The 18,268-nt window shown below is 39.6% G+C and overlaps 1 protein-coding gene across 6 annotated transcripts in view; it reads right to left on the bottom strand.

Annotated features, from left to right (window-relative positions):
• The window catches only part of negr1 (neuronal growth regulator 1), a 240,512-nt gene that overhangs the window by 67,869 nt on the left and 154,375 nt on the right, over positions 1-18,268 (bottom strand). For all 6 annotated transcript variants that reach the window (XM_034706749.1, XM_034706741.1, XM_034706724.1 and 3 more), the window contains one exon: positions 15,008-15,133. In XM_034706749.1, coding sequence (XP_034562640.1) covers positions 15,008-15,133 — 126 coding nt within the window. The remainder of the gene's footprint in view (positions 1-15,007; positions 15,134-18,268) is intronic.

Genomic DNA, 18,268 nt, shown 5'->3' with positions numbered 1-18,268 from the left:
TTTCGATTCCCCTTGACAGCACTTTTATTTTGAGGCCCAAAAGCCAAGCTCAAATTGTTGTTTTTGCCAGCAGAACAAAACTTCACTCAGCAGGACACATCTGTTTCACCTGATACTGCTTGACTCAATTTGCTCTGAAGTTGTTTCCTTCAAGGCAGCTGGTCTCATGCCATCCTGCCTGATGTACAGTCTTATGGCACCATAGATCAGACTATGTTTTCCTGAGGGTGGCCTGAAGTCTTAGAGTCCAAAGAAACATGCAATAGTAAAATCAGTGTGGCTTGTTTACTGAAAACAGTTTGATTTTGTTCAATTTAATTTTGTATTTGTGTGTGTGTGTTTGTGACAGCATGGTTGATGTTGATGTTACAGAATGAAAGATCAGAATGTCAAGGGAGTGACTTGGAATTCAAAGAGGCATTGGAACGCTTCTGTATAGGAGAACATGGGATTACCAAAGGGTTGCACATCTGTATAGTAGTGTTATAGTACTTGAGAACAGTCTTGGTCTCGAGATCACATTTTTAAGGTCTTGGTCTCTTTGGAATCAAAAGTATTTTCACTCGGTCTTGTTTCGGTCTGGGCTTGGGTGGACTCCATGTTTTAAATCAAGAGTGGTCAAAACCATCACTGATAGATTATATGTCCATACCATTATTATGAACACAACTATTATCCTCAATTCAATTGTAGTTTGATATTTTTCCCCTGGTTATGACCGCAAACATCTCAATGTTACGGTCTAAGTGAGTGAAACGCTGCCTGCACACAAGCAGGAGTGGATGGAGGCAACAGGAGGAGAGAGGCTGTGTGAATGCCCGTCTTGTCTTGGTCTCACCCTGCCTTAAAGTCTTGGTCTTGACTTGGTCTCAATCATAGACTGTAAATAAAAATGGACAGCGCTGCTCCATCTCTTCCCGTTGTACGGTTCTGAAGCCAAAAAATCCCGCTCCTGGGCGCCGCCATTGTGCAGCCAGAGCCTGTGAAGCCACTGTAACGAGCTCCGCCTTACAGCGTAACGTCACAAGACGCTGTGTGTCCTTTGAAGTTTCCCTCTATGGTGGCTGTGAATCAAAGGAAACCCGGAAGTAAAACCCCGTTTTTTAACCTCTAATAACTAACGAAAAAGAAACTTTTCAGGAAAAAGAGGCCTTGGACACAAAACAGTCAAATACTAACTACATATCACCACAGCATATGGATGTGAGAAACATTCGTACGACGTGTATTTATTTTTTAAAGTTTGACTGCTCCCCCATTCAAATGAATGGGGGAGGCGGATTTTTTTACCTATACTGCAGCCAGCCACCAGGGGGCAGACACACTGCTGAGAGCTTCACCACCAGCCAAGGGAACTTCTCCCTTGGTCTCAATGCACTCTGTTGTTAGTGTGGTCTTTATTACAGCACTATTGTACACCACAGTACACCCCACTGGATATTTTTCCTGTTATCAGTCCTGACTGTGCAGTGAAATAAGTTTGTTCTGACGTCATATGCACCAAATGCAAAGCACTGTGTAACTAGAACAATCATGGGATTAAAGTGTAAGTAATAATGACTGTCACATTTAACAGCCTTAAGTGATATCCACAGGTGGCATGAAGGCTTCCAATTACACTAATGGAGGACTCATGGTGCCATATATATTACTGTTTCAAAGTGCCCGCAAATCAAGAACAGATTATTGAGTCTTACCTGTAAAAAGACGGTCTAATGATATCTTTGAGTTGGTCAAACATTTCTCAAACCAACGAGACTGCCCTTTAGCACACAATCTAGCAATTAGAAAATAGAATCCAGAAGTTCTTGTAAAAGTTTTAATTCCACCCTAAATTTAACTATTAGTGAGTTGTCTTTCTAATCACTTGACTCTGGTTGGTAGAAACTCTATTACAACAGTATTTAATTCCCAATAGCAAAGGTAGCACCAGAAAAATTCTGATTACACAAGTCATATTGATCACTCTATGTAAAGGAGTCCAGCACATTTCACCTCAGTATTTTGACACTGAGCTGAAACGTAAGTTTCCATTAGCTTTCTAAACAGCTAGGCTAAACAACACGAAGGATGTATCAATATAGGATCCTGTTCTGTAATCCAGGTAACGGCAGCAGAGCTGGTGAGTACATCTCAAAGCTGCTGATTGCTAAAGAATAACTGAAACCATAAGCAGCAGCAGCGACGATAGCAAGAGTGTTAAAAGTTGTGACTGTAGCCTCATTTATGTGGGTGGAGGTGTCAACTGCAAAGTTCAGAGAAGACGGAGAGCTGAATGATGACAGAAGTTTGAATAAATATTCTTGCAGAGGTGCTGTTTACCTTGTCCAACTACCTTCATTGGAAATGTTCAGGTTGATGTCATATATTAAAACAGTAGGCTGGTGTTTAATCTTAAGTGTGAATTGAGATGTTCAGTTTAATGCTCATTCATATCAAGAAGGCTGATAAGAATTAATTGCCATTTAAGTTGTAACGGCCATGGAATCAGAAGGACTATTTTTCAAGCTATATACATACAAAATATTTAAATAAATAAAATCTTCTGTAAATCAATATTTTGTGTGGACTTGTTTATAGCTTTGGTTGGTACCTGGGTAATAAGCAGGATAATGTCTAGAAGCAGGTGGTTATGTGAATTAGAATCCCTTAAAGCTGAGACAAGACCCCTACACTTGTTGTCAGAATCACAACAGAGTAAACAGGACCCTAATTTACATAATTACCTGATCACTATACATTATCCCTTACATATAAGTTTGAACTCATACAACCTACGTTCAGGTTTGTGTACCTAAAAATAAATTTGGAATAACTCATTATCTTCTGGCAACAATATCAAGCATGAGTGAGGCATTAGTTAAACAAAGAAAAAGAAAAAGAAAAAGTTAATCAAGCAGACACATACTGTCAGGACTCGTCTTCCCGCTGAGCAATTTTGATTATGGTTGGAGAGAAAACGGAGAGAAACGGCTAATTCCCTGTTTCTGTCTGTGCTGCCAAATTAATTTTCACTCCAGAGACAAATCTGTTGCAAAGCTGTAATAAAGACATCCAGAAGATGGTCCACATTGCAAAAAGTTACGAGTGCCTTATTTTGGTAGGATAAGAAGGCCAGATAAAATTTGAGAAACCCAGATTTTACTCAGAGGACAAACAACTCTGGCTTCTGAATGAAAAGATTTCAGAGTTGTAGAGCTCAACGTCTTAATTTTGTCAAATCCCTAAACCACTCAGCTCAGTGCTGCCAAAACATCATATATATTTTGATAAAACATCAAAATAAACTAATTGTGATTGGTGACTATACAGAGAAACTTCCCATAAGTTTTGTGTACCTTGAAAAGCTGAACAAATTTATTTTTATCCTCAAAACTGTGGATACTATTGACTTCAAACCAGGTCAGTATTAAGCGGTCATGTGCACCACCCCAAAACAAGCACTGCACTCTTCCCCCCCCACCCCCTTTACAATACTGGCATTGTAAATATCAGTAGGAGATGACATATAATGCAAATGTATTGTATGGCTAGTCTTATACTGGAACACATCTCATGGTCATCTCTGCCTAAGTAGATGTAGCTTTCCTTTTCAACATAGACAATTACATCTGAACAAATGGACAAATTTCCATTTGAAAAAAAAAAACAAAAAACGCATTAGGCTGCGGTGTTTCTTGACAAATGAAAGCCAATATATTTTCCTCAAAGAAGATCCTGTTGCATCATCCTGCCCTGGCTGCAAATGTTATTCCTATTGATTGGAGCACTAAGGGGGTTCTGCAAAGGTCATACAAGCCATTAAACAAGAATCGCATCCTTGATATATACTTCGAAGAACATTATATGTTGAGTGTTCAACCTTGACATTACTGTAAACAACAACAACAGAGAGAGCATTATGTGTCCTGAAAAAACACAAGGAAGAAAGTGTGAAAGAAAACAACCCCGACCATTGGTGTTCGAATTCTAAAAACACTAAATGACCCAGCATTAAGTTGTGTAAGAGTGCACGCTGAGAGAAATTTGACCGCCTGATAAAGGCCCCACTCACCTGAGGGAGATGTCACTCCAAGAAAATTAAAGAAATCATAGCAAGGTTAATTTCACATTCAGTGCCAATGCTTGCTAAGTCCCGTTGCAGTAAGCAATTTCCCACATTGTGTTGGGGAGCTGTGAGCATGCTTCCTTCAGGGCTGCACTACACAGATAGGGCAGGCATCACTGAGGAATCCATTATAGCACAGAGCAGCATTTTCTACATCAATTTATCCTTTTAACTCCTGAAAATGGAGAACAACCCACGCTGCTACATTGTATGCTGCTGCCTTCTGGCCCTGACTCAAGGTGTGGGCCAGAGCTAGGGGTAGAGTCACAGGATGTGCAGAGCTGGCCTGAAAAACAGGCTGTTAGACTGTGTTGATACATAACCCCTACCCTGCTCCCTGGCTGTCAATCGGATGCTGCTAAAAAACCCAGAGAGGGGAGTTGGGCCAAAGGAGACGGAAGTTATGTCTGAATGCATGTGCGGCGGACTTAGTAACCTGTAGTTACCTCACTGTTACTTTCTGTTCTGACATATTTAGTCCCATGTAATGTGAGTGAGGAAGAAAACTTGAGGTACTGAACTTAGGTGGGCTGAAAGACTTAAGTGACCATTGCCCTTTTCTCGCATGCACTGCACTTAAGAAATTTCCGGGAGGGATGCATGTGCAATTACAAATATATAACTGTTCAACCTGACTAAAACCTTTTCCTGCTTTCCCTCTTGTAAAAGTCAGAAGTGTAAAAGTGTGATAAGCCGATTTGTGAACTCAGCCAGACTGGAACATTTATTCTATCATGCATGTGGGAGGTGACGACATTGAATATGTTGAGCTGAGTTTTACTGCTATATCATTTTTACTGCTTGCTTTGGTTGCCGGTATTGTATTTCAGATAGAGTCCGCCACAGATAATATTAAACAATATGAATGCATGATTGAAAGGAAAGTCTAAATAATTTCAAGACCTCTCTTTCATGGAATTGTCAGGAGTTCAAGAGTAAAAATGCTAATGAACAATTTAGCATGCTTAAAAGTATGGCCGTAGAGCATTCTTTAACAGTGCCTTTCATTTTTCTGTTCATAAGAATTGATGCATGCATCAACAATTTATTGGATTGAACTGAAGTCGAACCAATTTCCATATTGCCAAGAGTTTGAATTTGTAAAAGCTCATGTCAGGAACTTTCAGTTTAAGTCAATTTTGATTCTCCCTGTGGACAGTGTGGAGCAATTTACTTATTTTCTGATTTTTTCAAGCACAGGTTTTGACACAAAAAATTCTTCTCTCTTTATTTGAAATGTCTATCATGAAACTCGCAATGAATTAAACTGGTGGACATTTTTCCAAATGTTTTTTCTGCACCATAGTATTGATGTTCTCATAACCACACAGTAATAATCAGTCTTCTTCCTGATGGTCTCACTGGCTTTTGTAGGTTTGTTTCATAACTATCTAAAAGATGTTCACAGGATGGTCATATTAAAAACTGTGGAATTCAAGGTTTTTGGCAAATTGTCAAAAAACATTGAACTTTAACCCCAAGCCAGAGTAGTGCCCTTAGAGGGACAGTAAATCATTCAATAACTTTTACTCTTCACATTAGGCACAATACACTGACCAATTCAGGGGACTATTGGACATAGCCTGAAAGAGGAGTTGGTTCATATGGACTCTGTAAATCAATTAAAACAGGAATCATTTTGAAAACTTAATAAAAAACAAATCAACTTTCTGTTTAGTTTTGTGTATTGGTGCAAGATTATTTTTTGTAGGTCTTGATATGATACATATTAAAACCTATTGTCATGCATGAACAGTAGGTCAAAGTAACCTAACTGAAAACCTATTTTTGAAAATTTGAAGGGGGTGCCTTTGAGCCATTTTTTGCAAGCCCCTATTTAAGACACCAGGCCTGATAGACCCACCAGCTTTAGGGAGGTTCGAGGAATGCTACAGCTGCAAAATGTGAGATTCATTTGGACTTAGAAGAAAGAAAAAATAATTCCTTGCATTCCAACAGGGTCCTTGCAGAGTGTGTTGTGCTTGGCCTTCAAAATATTATTTCTAGTTTACTTTTGAATTGGACAGTAGTATGTAGCAACTGAGCTAAAAGTTCACTCGATTCCTCAAGAGTTCTTATTGTTTAATTAACTGTCTTGGCAGCCACAGCGCGTGGTATTGAGTCAATCTGTCGAGTTTGGCCAATGCATGAATACTTATCACACTGCAATCAGTGTGTGAATTTGAGAACAGAAAATATTTTATATTCACACGTATGCATTCACAGTGGTTTGATGAGGCACAAGCATGGACCTAAATGGAGCCATTATCAAATGTAGGTGTATTTGTCTGTACATCAGAGGTTGGTATTATAGTGATCTAGTGAACCAATTCAAAGGAATAACCTTGAGGCAAACAAACACTACAACTGACCTTTAACTGCCCACTTCTCTAAATGTGGGAGCCTTTGTGAACTGAGACAGACTGATGCTACTACGAGGCGTAAACATGAACACATAAAACATGTATCTTTATACGCAACAGTATTTAGTCTCACTCTTAATTCTTAACAATGATGACCCAGGGGCAATGTGTATAACAGACCTTAATTATGGTCTGACCATAAAACAATGACAATGAAAATGTTTTGGATCCATCTTAAAATATTTTCATTGTCATTGTTTTACTTTAAAAGAATCTTCAAATTACCTGCTTGTGTGACGACAACTCCATCTTGTCTTGTGAAACAGGAACATTTGGAAAGGTCACCTCAGGCGCTGAGCATTTGTCATAGGGGTATTTTTTTCTATTCTGTGACATTTTCTATACACAAGGCTTATTGATTAATCAAGAAAATAATCAAAAGATGATACAGCTACAGCTTTATTTGTATTCAAAGTTTCTGTCCACCTCTCCAATATACACCCATTCACATATTCATCAAAAGATGGGTGGTTGTGAGGGAAAGTTGCTGCCTGGAAAGACATCATTCATGGCTGCCGACTGTCATAAAACATGTGTCGTCTGGCAGTAACTCAATATCAGATTTAAGTAAAAAAGGTATGCTATTCATCATGTTACCGATACTCCAATAAAGCAATGTGCCCATTGAGAACCTCTTTAGCTTTCAATTCCCTGCTTAACAGCTAAATGGGGACATGTTAGAAACGGCTCCTGCTGTTGATATCAGATATTTGAAATGCAGCGCCTAACTCTCTATCTCTCACCTCCCATCATGCTCAAAGCATTCTTAAGTGTCAGCCCTTGAACTTCCTATCAGTTCATTGCAGACGGTGAGAAAAGGAACCCGTTGAATGAAAGATTTCTGGTGAAACACACCTCCATAAATGTGTTTTAGCATCTCTTAAAGAGCTGCCACATTCCACAAACTGCAACCTAGCAGGCAGAACTCAGGGTACAGAGCAGCGATATGAAGTCAAGTTTGAATATTTTTCTGTACCTTCCACAAAGAAACTGAAGTTCAGGACCAGGCTACCGTGCACATACTGTTTTGAATTGTCACAGTAAAGGATGCTGCTGTCTATTTCCTGGGGGTATGTTTTGGGAAAGCTATGCCTCATGCTCTTAAATAAAAAAATACAAGAAAATACAGTACATACTTGATATATGTACAGTAGCTGCATGGGAAGCAGAAGGAAATTCTGTCCCAGCTGAGTCCTATCACAGGAAACAATCAAATATGTATTCTGGTATTCTAGTCAGCCTTTCCAAAAGGTCACACTTCTATCCCCTGGATTCAAATCTCAATGGAAAGAGCTTATCAAAGCAATTCTGCCCAGCCATCCACCCAACCACACCAGGCTGAAACAGACTACGTTAGAGGCTATTTCTCCCCCCCTCCCTATGACCTATGAAAGAGTGGTGAGAAAGCAAAACACAGTACTCCACGCCGAGGCAAAAGCCTGAAAAGCTGACATGTCACCCCAGCCATTGTAAGCCTCGGAGTAAAGTAAGTTGCCATGTCAAGAGCTAAATTGAGACTGACAGAGCGGCTGAGGAGTATTACCATGCACTTCTTTTAATGGCATTTCTGTATTTAAATCCCGCTTTTATTTAGCGCAAGTTCTGTGGTAACAAATTTTAATGACATCAAAAGCCTCGGGAAGGAGCTACAGGGTCGGAAATGATTGCAATGATACACACAAACTAAGCAGTATCCCATTAATTCCCTTTAACTGGTAACTGAGCTGCAGCACTAGAACAGTCAGGGGTTACATCCTTGCTCAAGGGTAGAGTGAACATTAAACACTCACTTTGCACATCCAGATTTCAGATAAGGGGACTTGAGCTTGCTTTCCAGTCATAAGCGCCCTTATCATGGAGCAATCACCCCACACTCCTGAAACTTCACTGTCAAGCTAATTTTTACACCGATAATTAAACCGCTACATAAAACTGCAATGATATTTTAAGCACGTTAAGATTCAGACATATGCTGTTCTCCCAGTAACGTGTCAACAAAGATGATCTGTGTGTTACAAGTACTTGCTTCAGTTTGCACCGCTCACTAATTGAGGAATATGCATCGACTTTATATGCGCACACACTGAGCCAAATTATGGTCTCCATAAACAGTTTATGGCCACACTTCACTGGATGCACAAAGTTTATTATTAGCTGGCAGTTTGCTGGTTGGCAAGAAGGGAAAGGAGAGAGAAAAAAAATGCAAACACAAAACAGTCAGAGTGGGAATAGGAACTTGACAGTCAGTCAGGGCAATTTATCATTCTGTCAAACTTCACTGACTGCTGCAGCAGAACTATCCACAGTGTTAAAAAATCCCCCCCCCCACACCTCCCCAGCCCAAAATGACTGAGTGTTGGAGAGAGTAGTGCCAACAAATAAAAGCTCCCATGTCAAAATGTCGTCACTCTACAACCATTTCACCTGCTTGGCCCCACGTCAATACTGTCAAAGCAATAAGGCTACTCCAGTCGCATATGTGGAAAGAGTCAAAATTTAGCCAAGTGGGTGTTATGACAGTGTCAGGTATAATTGGAAGTAACTGTATCAAACAAGAAGTTTTGTATAACAAATTAAAGCAGTCACAATGCAATATGATTGTTTCAAAGTTTGATTGCCTGAAATACACGCAGGAAGCAGGCTACCAGACAGTGTTAATTTTGTCTACAAAATTCTGACGATAAATGTTCTTCAACGACTCATTTTTTAATGACGAAAATGAGACTCTGACAAGCTAAAGTGCTTCCCTGCTAATAAAAACTCTGACGAAAATATGCTTTGATTTCGTTGATGAGACGATGACAAGACGAAAACATTAGTGAGGGATCATCCGACATTCAGAATCCATATTTTCCCCTGCTGTGCGTCTAATCTTTAGAAATAAAAGCGATTCATATCTGTGACAGGCTGAGTTATTATATGAGGGGCTCAGTGTTAGCTTGGTCATTACCTGCAGCAGGTGTGCTTTATGAACCAGCTCTCCTCACCTCCACGCATCTTTCTCATCTTCATTGAGGATTTTTACCCCAGGTGTGCGTTAGTGACAAAGACACAACCGGGGGACGTCTGTTTACTATCTGATGTTTGCCGTTGTTGCCGCGATCACCGTTAAAAGCTCCCCGTCTACAACTTGATTTAATCCAGTTTGGTGATACATCAGACACATTTAGTAAGTTTGGATCAACTCCTTGTTGAAAGATGCAGATGCATTTCAGAGTGCCGTGAACTGACTGTTTGTCCCATGCGCCTGTCAATGTAGGTGCATTCAAGGGCTGTTGTAAAAGTGTAATACAGTTCTTTCATGGCATTTTTCAGTGAATCAAGAGAATCAAAACACAGTCACAGTGGTCACATCAGGAATGTTTTCTTTAGATTTTTTAGCAGGGACAGGCTGAATTATTTAACTTAAGATATTACACAAGCAAAAGTGTTACAGGAGTGAAATGTTGACAATTTTAACACTTGGTATAACCCTGATACTGACATCTGATTGACTACATGAATTATTTAAAGAGTGAAGATGTTTCGGAAAAAATCTGGCATTTTTTTCTAAAGACTAAGACTAAGACTAAATCTAAAATAGCCACCAAAATTAACACTGCTACCAGACGAAGGATGGGACATTATTTTGGAATGCCCGAATATTCGTTCACTTGTTAAAAAATTGAAAAGTTAATATGAATATTTTCTAATTTTATAAGTACAATTTTTCAGCAATTTCACAATGCCTGGTTCTAATACAGTATTCCTGCCAGACGGTGGCGAAAGAGCACCTTAAGCTGTTTGCTAACTGCATTAAGTAACAGGACGAGAAGAATGCTAACTGTATTATATAGCAAAATAAGAAGAAAACATTAGCGACAGCCGCTGGAAAAAACGTGTGTAGATTCAGAAGCGGAGGACATTGCAGAGACTGAGCATGGCTGTAAAATGTAAACATACACACCAAGCTGCTACAAAATAGAAACACCGGCATTAATGCTAACTGTATTATATAGCAAAATAAGAAGAAAACATTAGCGACAGCCGCTGGAAAAAACGTGTGTAGATTCAGAAGCGGAGGACATTGCAGAGACTGAGCATGGCTGTAAAATGTAAACATACACACCAAGCTGCTACAAAATAGAAACACCGGCATTAATGTTGAGACGGATGCTGCCAGTGCCCACTAGTAGTAACACCTTGTCCTGGCTCTGGTTAACGCGACTGCCACAAAAACGGACAGTTAACGGGATGGGTGTCAAGTAGAATATTTACTTTTACTGTCTACACCTGCAGCGCAACAAGGGTTGTGTGAGTCGCTGTTGTCCCTACTTAACCTTTCAAACCTGCTGTCAGAGGGCGGGCCCAAATCATTGACAATTTGATTGTGTCATTGAACTCTCAATTGATGTACACAAAATTACACTAAATTAACCCCTGGTACTTGCCTCTTATTTAGATTGGAAATATATGTAGCTAACTGAAGGGAATATAGTATTTTGGCTTGACATGCCCATAGAATACATATACCAGACATTTATCATTTAATAAAATATGTTTCCCCTTAAAAACACAGTTTTGTGACAATTTGGTGCCTAAAAATACACTGGAATACAAGAAGTATATTATAACATTGCGTACCTTATAACTTTCCAGTGGCTGCTTCAAAATGTTTGCTTGTGTGCCATACTTTCTGAAGTCAGGCGCACAAAGCCCTGCTTAGCCTCTGTATATGGAACACCAGCTTTATCACCTGGGCTATCCCTGCACCATCTAACTTCAAATTTTTCTGAAGTCAAATTTTTTTTCCAAAAGAATATTGACTGGAACAAATTTCAGTTTGAAGATGTTAGGACCAGTACCCTCCAAACTTCAGTCGGCTGTTAGAAACATGTCATTTCCAGGCAGATAAGTTGAATGACCTTTTTCAAGAATACTAGGATATGACATTTCATTATTCCGGCAGTCGTATTCTTTGAACATTTAATTAAAAAAATGTTCATTAATTTATTTTTTTTATGAGCTTTACTGTTGGTTCAAGTTATTCTGTTGGTGGTTGCTGGTCTGCTTTTATACATAACTGAGGTCAATATTTCCATAAACTGACTGTGCAGATTCATGTGGGATTGGAGCACAATGTTCTGCATATCCAACAGTTTAATGGAATTCCATCAATAGGTAATTAGCCTCTTACAACCTTTGAGTTGTACCCCGTCCTTTAGACAAATCGCCCTCACTACAATAACCAATTCAAAGATCCCATGGCAAATGGCTCCTTTTTTTTTTTGATGTGCTGGGAGACAGTCTGTGATTACATTTAGTCCCGGCCCTTTCATTTGACCAGCGTATCATTTCTTCCCTGGCATACTTCAAAGTCCGGACACTTCAAAGTAGAATGACTGACTGCCACTCGGACTCTGAGGACGGCTCTTTTGATCATCTTCTGAAAACTCCCTCAACGCAATCAGGCCAACCACCAGAGAGGAGGATTTGACAGCCATAAGATAAATGCAGTCATCCTCATAGCTATCAGATAAGCTCAGCAGGCTCTAATCCATTAATATGAAAATGAGGGAGGACTAGAAGTAGCTGGGTGGGTGGGGGCTCTGCAGCAACAGTTAAATGCTGTGGAATGCATTCTCAAAGGGAGGACTCAGTATTCACAGAGTTTAATGATAGAAGTCTGCTCTTCCTATAAGCCACCTAAATAAATTCCATTGATAACAGTAGATATTCTTCGCTATGAACCTTCACTTGTAATCTACAATATAATACATGGTGCATTAGCTCCTTGGTACAATGAGAAGTGTCAATTTCAATGAAGGTAATCCTTACTTTTCATCACTCTGTTAGCACATGAACTTCTGCCTTGAGCAAGAAACATGATCCATGGTTCAGGTTTATGTTTGCCCACTTTGCAGAGTCTAATTTTCAAAAGTAAGAGGTAGCAACATTTTAGGAGATTTTCATTTTATTCTGCACACTCATACTGATAAGCTACAGAATATAGATTTTTTTTCCAGGGGCGACTTTTAGTATTGAATTTCTGCTGACTGTACTTAAAATAACACAGTATTGAGGTTCTGTTGTTGCTGCTTATTACACAGCTTTCTTACTGATCTTCCGGTTGTGTAAGAAGCTTGATTCTGATTGATCAAAACCCCTTGAAAACTCCTTGACAGTGGTTATTAAGATTCACTAACATGAGCAACACCAGAGGCAAACTGATCACACGTCATGTCCAGACTGTATATAAAATGGACATCATCTTGTTCGGCTTGAAGTGAGGCTGCAACAAAAACTGCCCCCCCCCCCTAGTGGCTGGCTACAGTATGGGTCAAAAACTCTGTCACACCCATTCATTTGAATGGGGCTGCGGTCAAACTTTAAAAGATAAATACACGTCCTACAAACGTTTCTCACATCCGTATGCTGTGGTGATATGTAGTTATTATTTGACTGTTTTGTGTTCAAGGCCGCAGAGAGAAACTCCGTAGGACCTTGGGACGCTAAGCTGTAGGGCGGAGCTCGTTACCGTGGAAACACTCAAATTCCTTACTGCGCAGACTCTGGCTGCAGAAAATTTAAAAGATGTCTGCGTTCTGGAACGGGATATTTTGGCTTTTTAGAAACTGTGTACATAAATCACTTTACTTCAATAAAATGTTTTTTGACGTGTTTATTTAAAGTTAGTAGCCAAGCTCATAGCCTTCAGGGTGGTTAAGACCGAGATTTTTTTTTCCATAACAACCTGCTAACCATACATTTTCCCTTACTTACAGCTAGGGGCCAAACTATTAACAACCTGTAGTGCAACAATCCAGGAAACACAAACTATTCAACCAAGTGTTTACTTAAAATACTTGGGGCGCTGGTGGCCTAGCGGTCTAAGCGCCCCACATACAGAGGCTACAGTCCTCGTCGCAGGGGTCACCGGTTCGATTCCCGGTCGGTCGACCATTTCCTGCATGTCTTCCCCCGTTCTCTACTCCCCACATTTCCTGTCTCTCTTCAGGCGTATCAAATAAAGGCAAAAAGGCCAAAAATATAACTTTAAAAAAAATACTTATTGTCTTTATCTGTATGCAGCCATTTAACTGTGCAGACATTAGGCCTGAACAATATGAGAAAAAACATTAAATGGGCGATCGGTCTTTATTGCATTTACAATAACGATCTTAGTCTCTACTTCCTAAGGCAGTATTTTCTGACATAAATCTCTACTGCTTTCTTTTAACAATCAAATGTGTCACTCATTGTGAACACTTGCTGTTGAACATGTAAAGAAAGGCTGTCAAATGTCAGGTCTCACACTTAACCTGTCACAGTGGTTTCAGGCATTCAAATTTGACATCGAAATTGCAAGTCTTTTTGCTGAAGATCTCCTTTGCTATGATTGGTCAAAAAGAGGCTTTAGTATATCAATTTCAATCTGTTTCACAAGCAATTAAATCATTACATGAGCTTTGAGAAGTCATATTAGCTTTATCTCAGTTTCTATAAAATGTCCTCAAATTCAAATAATCTCAAAAGGGTTCTGTATTTATTTTTGTTGTTGTTTTTGTTCACCATTCAATTGGCACCAGTTAATCTGAAGGTGACTAGTGTCTAGCTTAAGCTTCATCTGACTGCATGGAAAAAGTGTGAAAGAATGAGCATCATACCCAGGCCCCCATCCAAAAGGTAAAATGTAGCATGCTGAGTGAGAAAGCATGGCTTGTTTACATCAAATTCTGTTCTGATATATTACAGTACATTTAGACTTTTGGATTGGTTTTGATAATAAACATATTGCTATTTAATCTGCAGCTTAAGCAGCAAAATCTAAATACTGTATGCAGACTGCGGTTAGAGCAGTTAGCCAATGACGTGACACATATCTAACATTAGTGGATGAAAGAAAAGCTTTCATGTTATTCTAGATATGACACTATGTGTATGGGATTCAGTGTTTTTTATGATGTATTTTAGTGTTAATGATTTGAGAGCAAAGCTAGATACCTACATGCTTAAGCAAAGGTTGAGTGATGTTATTTTTTGGCTTCTACACATGTCACAGTAGTGTCTTCTCTTCTGTTAAGAGCTAAAGTGAGACTGTTGTTTGGTCGGCAGATAGTATGCTGGAAGTGATTCATAGAAAACTATGACTTAGCCATTGCTTCTTCCTTTGAATACACAGCACTAGATGGTTACAGCATTATATGTCCTCTTACAGAATCCATTATACTGCACATTCAGTTGGATGTATTATAGTACGTCTCCAATCCCCCTCCTCCTCCTGTCGTGAATCCATCCAACCTCATCCATCTCCTGGCTCCACCCCCTTCTCCTTCAATCTCCAACATAACTACCAGTTCTCTCTGACACTCCGTCTCTCACCTATTGATCCCGTCCATGCTTCCTCATTTCCTTTCTCTATTCATCCATCCCTCCATCTGTCTGTCCATTTGTTTGTTCATTAGCATAGGTTTTGAGAGAGGTGAAGTGAACTCACCTAATGGGGTTATATGTCTCCAGGAAATGGTTGGCTCAGGTTTCCCGCTGGCTGTGCAGATGAGTGACACATTGCTGCCCTCGTTTACCGTGATGTCAGAGGATATGTCATAAATCTTGGGAGGAACTAGAAAAAAACAGAGAGAAGAAAACACAGAAACAAGATTAGCATTTCAAATCGCCAACCTCTGGTTCATCCTGATATTCTTTGTATTAAATATCACATTGCATAGTAAAGAAAGGCATGGTCAATATCTTGACAGAGGACTGGTCCGTGTTCCAGTTCTGAACAAGAAGATAAAGTGTGTTCTATTTTTAAATGACCTCTTACTTTAGGTGAAATCATACCACACACCTTAGATTCACTCTCCATGAATCAGTCTGGCATTGCAAGCCTTGATAAATGCTCTCAGCAGGGGGGATTTGATCTCTCCCTTTTAAATCACTAGTTTCCAACTGCTCTGATGACATTTTCAGTCTTGACTTGAACTGCTGCAATGTTCAGGTAGTGTGAGATAAGCAGCGTTCTAAAGAAGCACCATCTCTGACACATGACAAGAAATCTTGTTCATGGAAAGCAATTTGTGTAGCCTGTTTTAGGGACTCAGAATCAAACTGTGATGTCACTCATATTTGAAGAAGCATAATAGTCGTCTATTAAAGCAAAATTAAGCCTGAGTTATCTTTTAAGCTGAAGGACAGCAACATGCTCTTTTGGCTATCAAACAAAGCAGCTCATTTAGCATCAGTTATGTAGTCTTGTAGCCTTGCTGAATCAAAGAATTTCCCATTATGCTGCAGTTCATGTGTTTTTGTTTGTTTGTTCCTGAGTAACAAACAAACATCTTTAATATACCCAATAACATAAGAGAAGGATGTTGGTTGCGAACATGTTGGCTGAGATTACTTGCTATCAAATGATAGCCAGACAGAAAACCCAGACTTACATTGCATGTTAAACCAAGAACTGAGGAGCAAACTGTAATGAAAAGGAAGAGTAAATTTGCAAAAACAGTTTTGAAAAATTAAAAAAGTTTCAAAAAACCTATTTTTTCTATTACTAGCTTTTGGTATGATCAATCAGAATTAGAATTTTTTTTTGAAAATGTAAAAAAACAGAGTTATCTGGTTTTGCAAATTAAATCTAAAATAGTCACCTGGATGTGCACAACAACATGAGGAAAATGTCAAAGTCTGAACAGAGGCAGGTGTTGGTTGCTAACTTACAAGCCAGCATGTCCTGCTAGCAGGTGTTAGCCAGACAAAAAAACCCTACAGTGTAGGGATGGGCATTGAAAGCATAAATACTGATCAATGGAAAATAAATAAAAAAGATTAATCAAATTGCCCCCTCCTGCTGAGTGCCTTGCCCTCTGTGCAAAGTTGTTGTAGACTTAAGGTTGATTTATACTTCTGCGTCATCCCTACGCAGCAGGGGCTGACGCGGATATGAGCACCACATACTTGTGCGTTGATTTGTCCGTGTCGCGCAGAAATTCTCCGCCGAAACACTTGAGGGAAAATCTAAATACTGTTTACTTTTCCACAGTGATTCAGAGCGTGTTATGTTAATCTACAGCTGATATATGTTGCTGTTTTACATACAGACATGATTACATGAAGAATAGAGAGGAGGAGATGAAATACACGGCCGATGTGCAGCCAATGAGAGGGGATCCCGGAAGTGCTGTAAATGCAGGAAATACAATGCCACCGAGTGGAGCAATCACGGGGCTTTCGGTCCTCGCGATTCTACGGGTAGTTACCCAAAGCTTGATCCATAAGGCAACTGGACTGGTAGAAATTGCCTTACGGATCAAGCTTTGGATTACCATGACCTGGATGAGTGAGAACCTTCACAGATATGGGTAGTTACATTTTGGAGGAGGTGCATGTCAGCTACGTGCGTAGGCCTCTGGATAGGTACGGGAGCTACGCAGACTTCTGGCGTAGGCTACGCCGTTGATTCGACACAGAAGTATAAATCAGCCTTTATGGTATGCCAATTAGCTCTTTACCAAATTTTTGTTTACTTTTTCTAGGGTGTAACACTTTCTTCTTCCTTTATTATTAATTAGCAAACAGTTATCAGATGGGCAACAGTCACTGTGAGGCGGTTGTACCTCATTACGGCAAGGTCCTACTGAAAAATAATGATGGTGACTTAAGATGAGATCACAGTCACATGAACTCTTCAATCTTCTTTGTAAATTTACATCTAATCAAATGTTCAAGAATCATGACTCATCTCTATTACAGTGCATGGTAAAACAGGGACTAACAAGCAAACTAATAGTAAACTCTACAAACAAACTCTAATAGCATTTTTAAAAAGTCGTTTCGCCAAACAAAAGCAAATGACTGATATCTATTGAGCAGACATAAAGTAACATGTTGTTTGAGCTTGCAAGCTAACTAGCTAAATTAGCATCAGTACAACAATTGTGCCGCCACTCTGTGTTGTCTATTTTCCTTTGGGAAAAAAAGAGAGTGATTTTAAAATATTCACAATAACCTAACTATGTATTGATTGTATGCATGGTAGCAATAGTAGTTTAGTAGCAAATGTTAACCATACAGGACTTACATAGTGTCAAGGTAGCTGTTTCTATGAGTAGAGATTAAACAGTCCACTGTTACTAGCTTTTTTGTTTTTTAACAAAGCTTTCCACAGCTTTTTAATCGGCTCTGCTAACCATAAAAACAAAAGAAGACCTTTTTGAATCACTCAGCACAGATTGGGATGTGGGCAGTGAGTCATTGGTCTGGAACCAGTTCGGCGGCAAGTAAGCCCCCAAAAAAGCAAATTTAGTCGAAGAAAAGTATGTTTTTTTATTTCTATTGAGTGCAGCTCAGCAACGGTCCCTGCTGGACATCACTTGCGATCGTAATTGACAAATTTCTCTGCACTTATTCTCCTGGAGCTTCAATGTTAAAAGCTTCGGTATTTAGGCTGCTTAAAACACGCAGACACACATGCAGCCACCCACAAAGGCATTTAAGCACAGTGGACTAAGCGCACATGCTGGCTCAAAGACACACACACACATACACACACACACACACAGACACACAGACACACACACACACACACAAATACAAGCTTATGAGAAAGTATTTTAATCAGCAAGATTTGAATCTCTGAGGGAGCTTTTCTGCAGTGGACTGTGCTATACAGTAATGGCTTCTCGGCCATCTGAGGCTTCAAACTATTCTGCCCTCTGATCCCTCCTGATGCCTGCTAAAAAACTAACAAAAGAAA

The sequence above is a fragment of the Notolabrus celidotus genome, chromosome 2 (genome assembly GCF_009762535.1).
Source record: "Notolabrus celidotus isolate fNotCel1 chromosome 2, fNotCel1.pri, whole genome shotgun sequence".
Taxonomy (NCBI): domain Eukaryota; kingdom Metazoa; phylum Chordata; class Actinopteri; order Labriformes; family Labridae; genus Notolabrus; species Notolabrus celidotus.
This window is presented reverse-complemented; position numbering and strand designations above follow the sequence as displayed.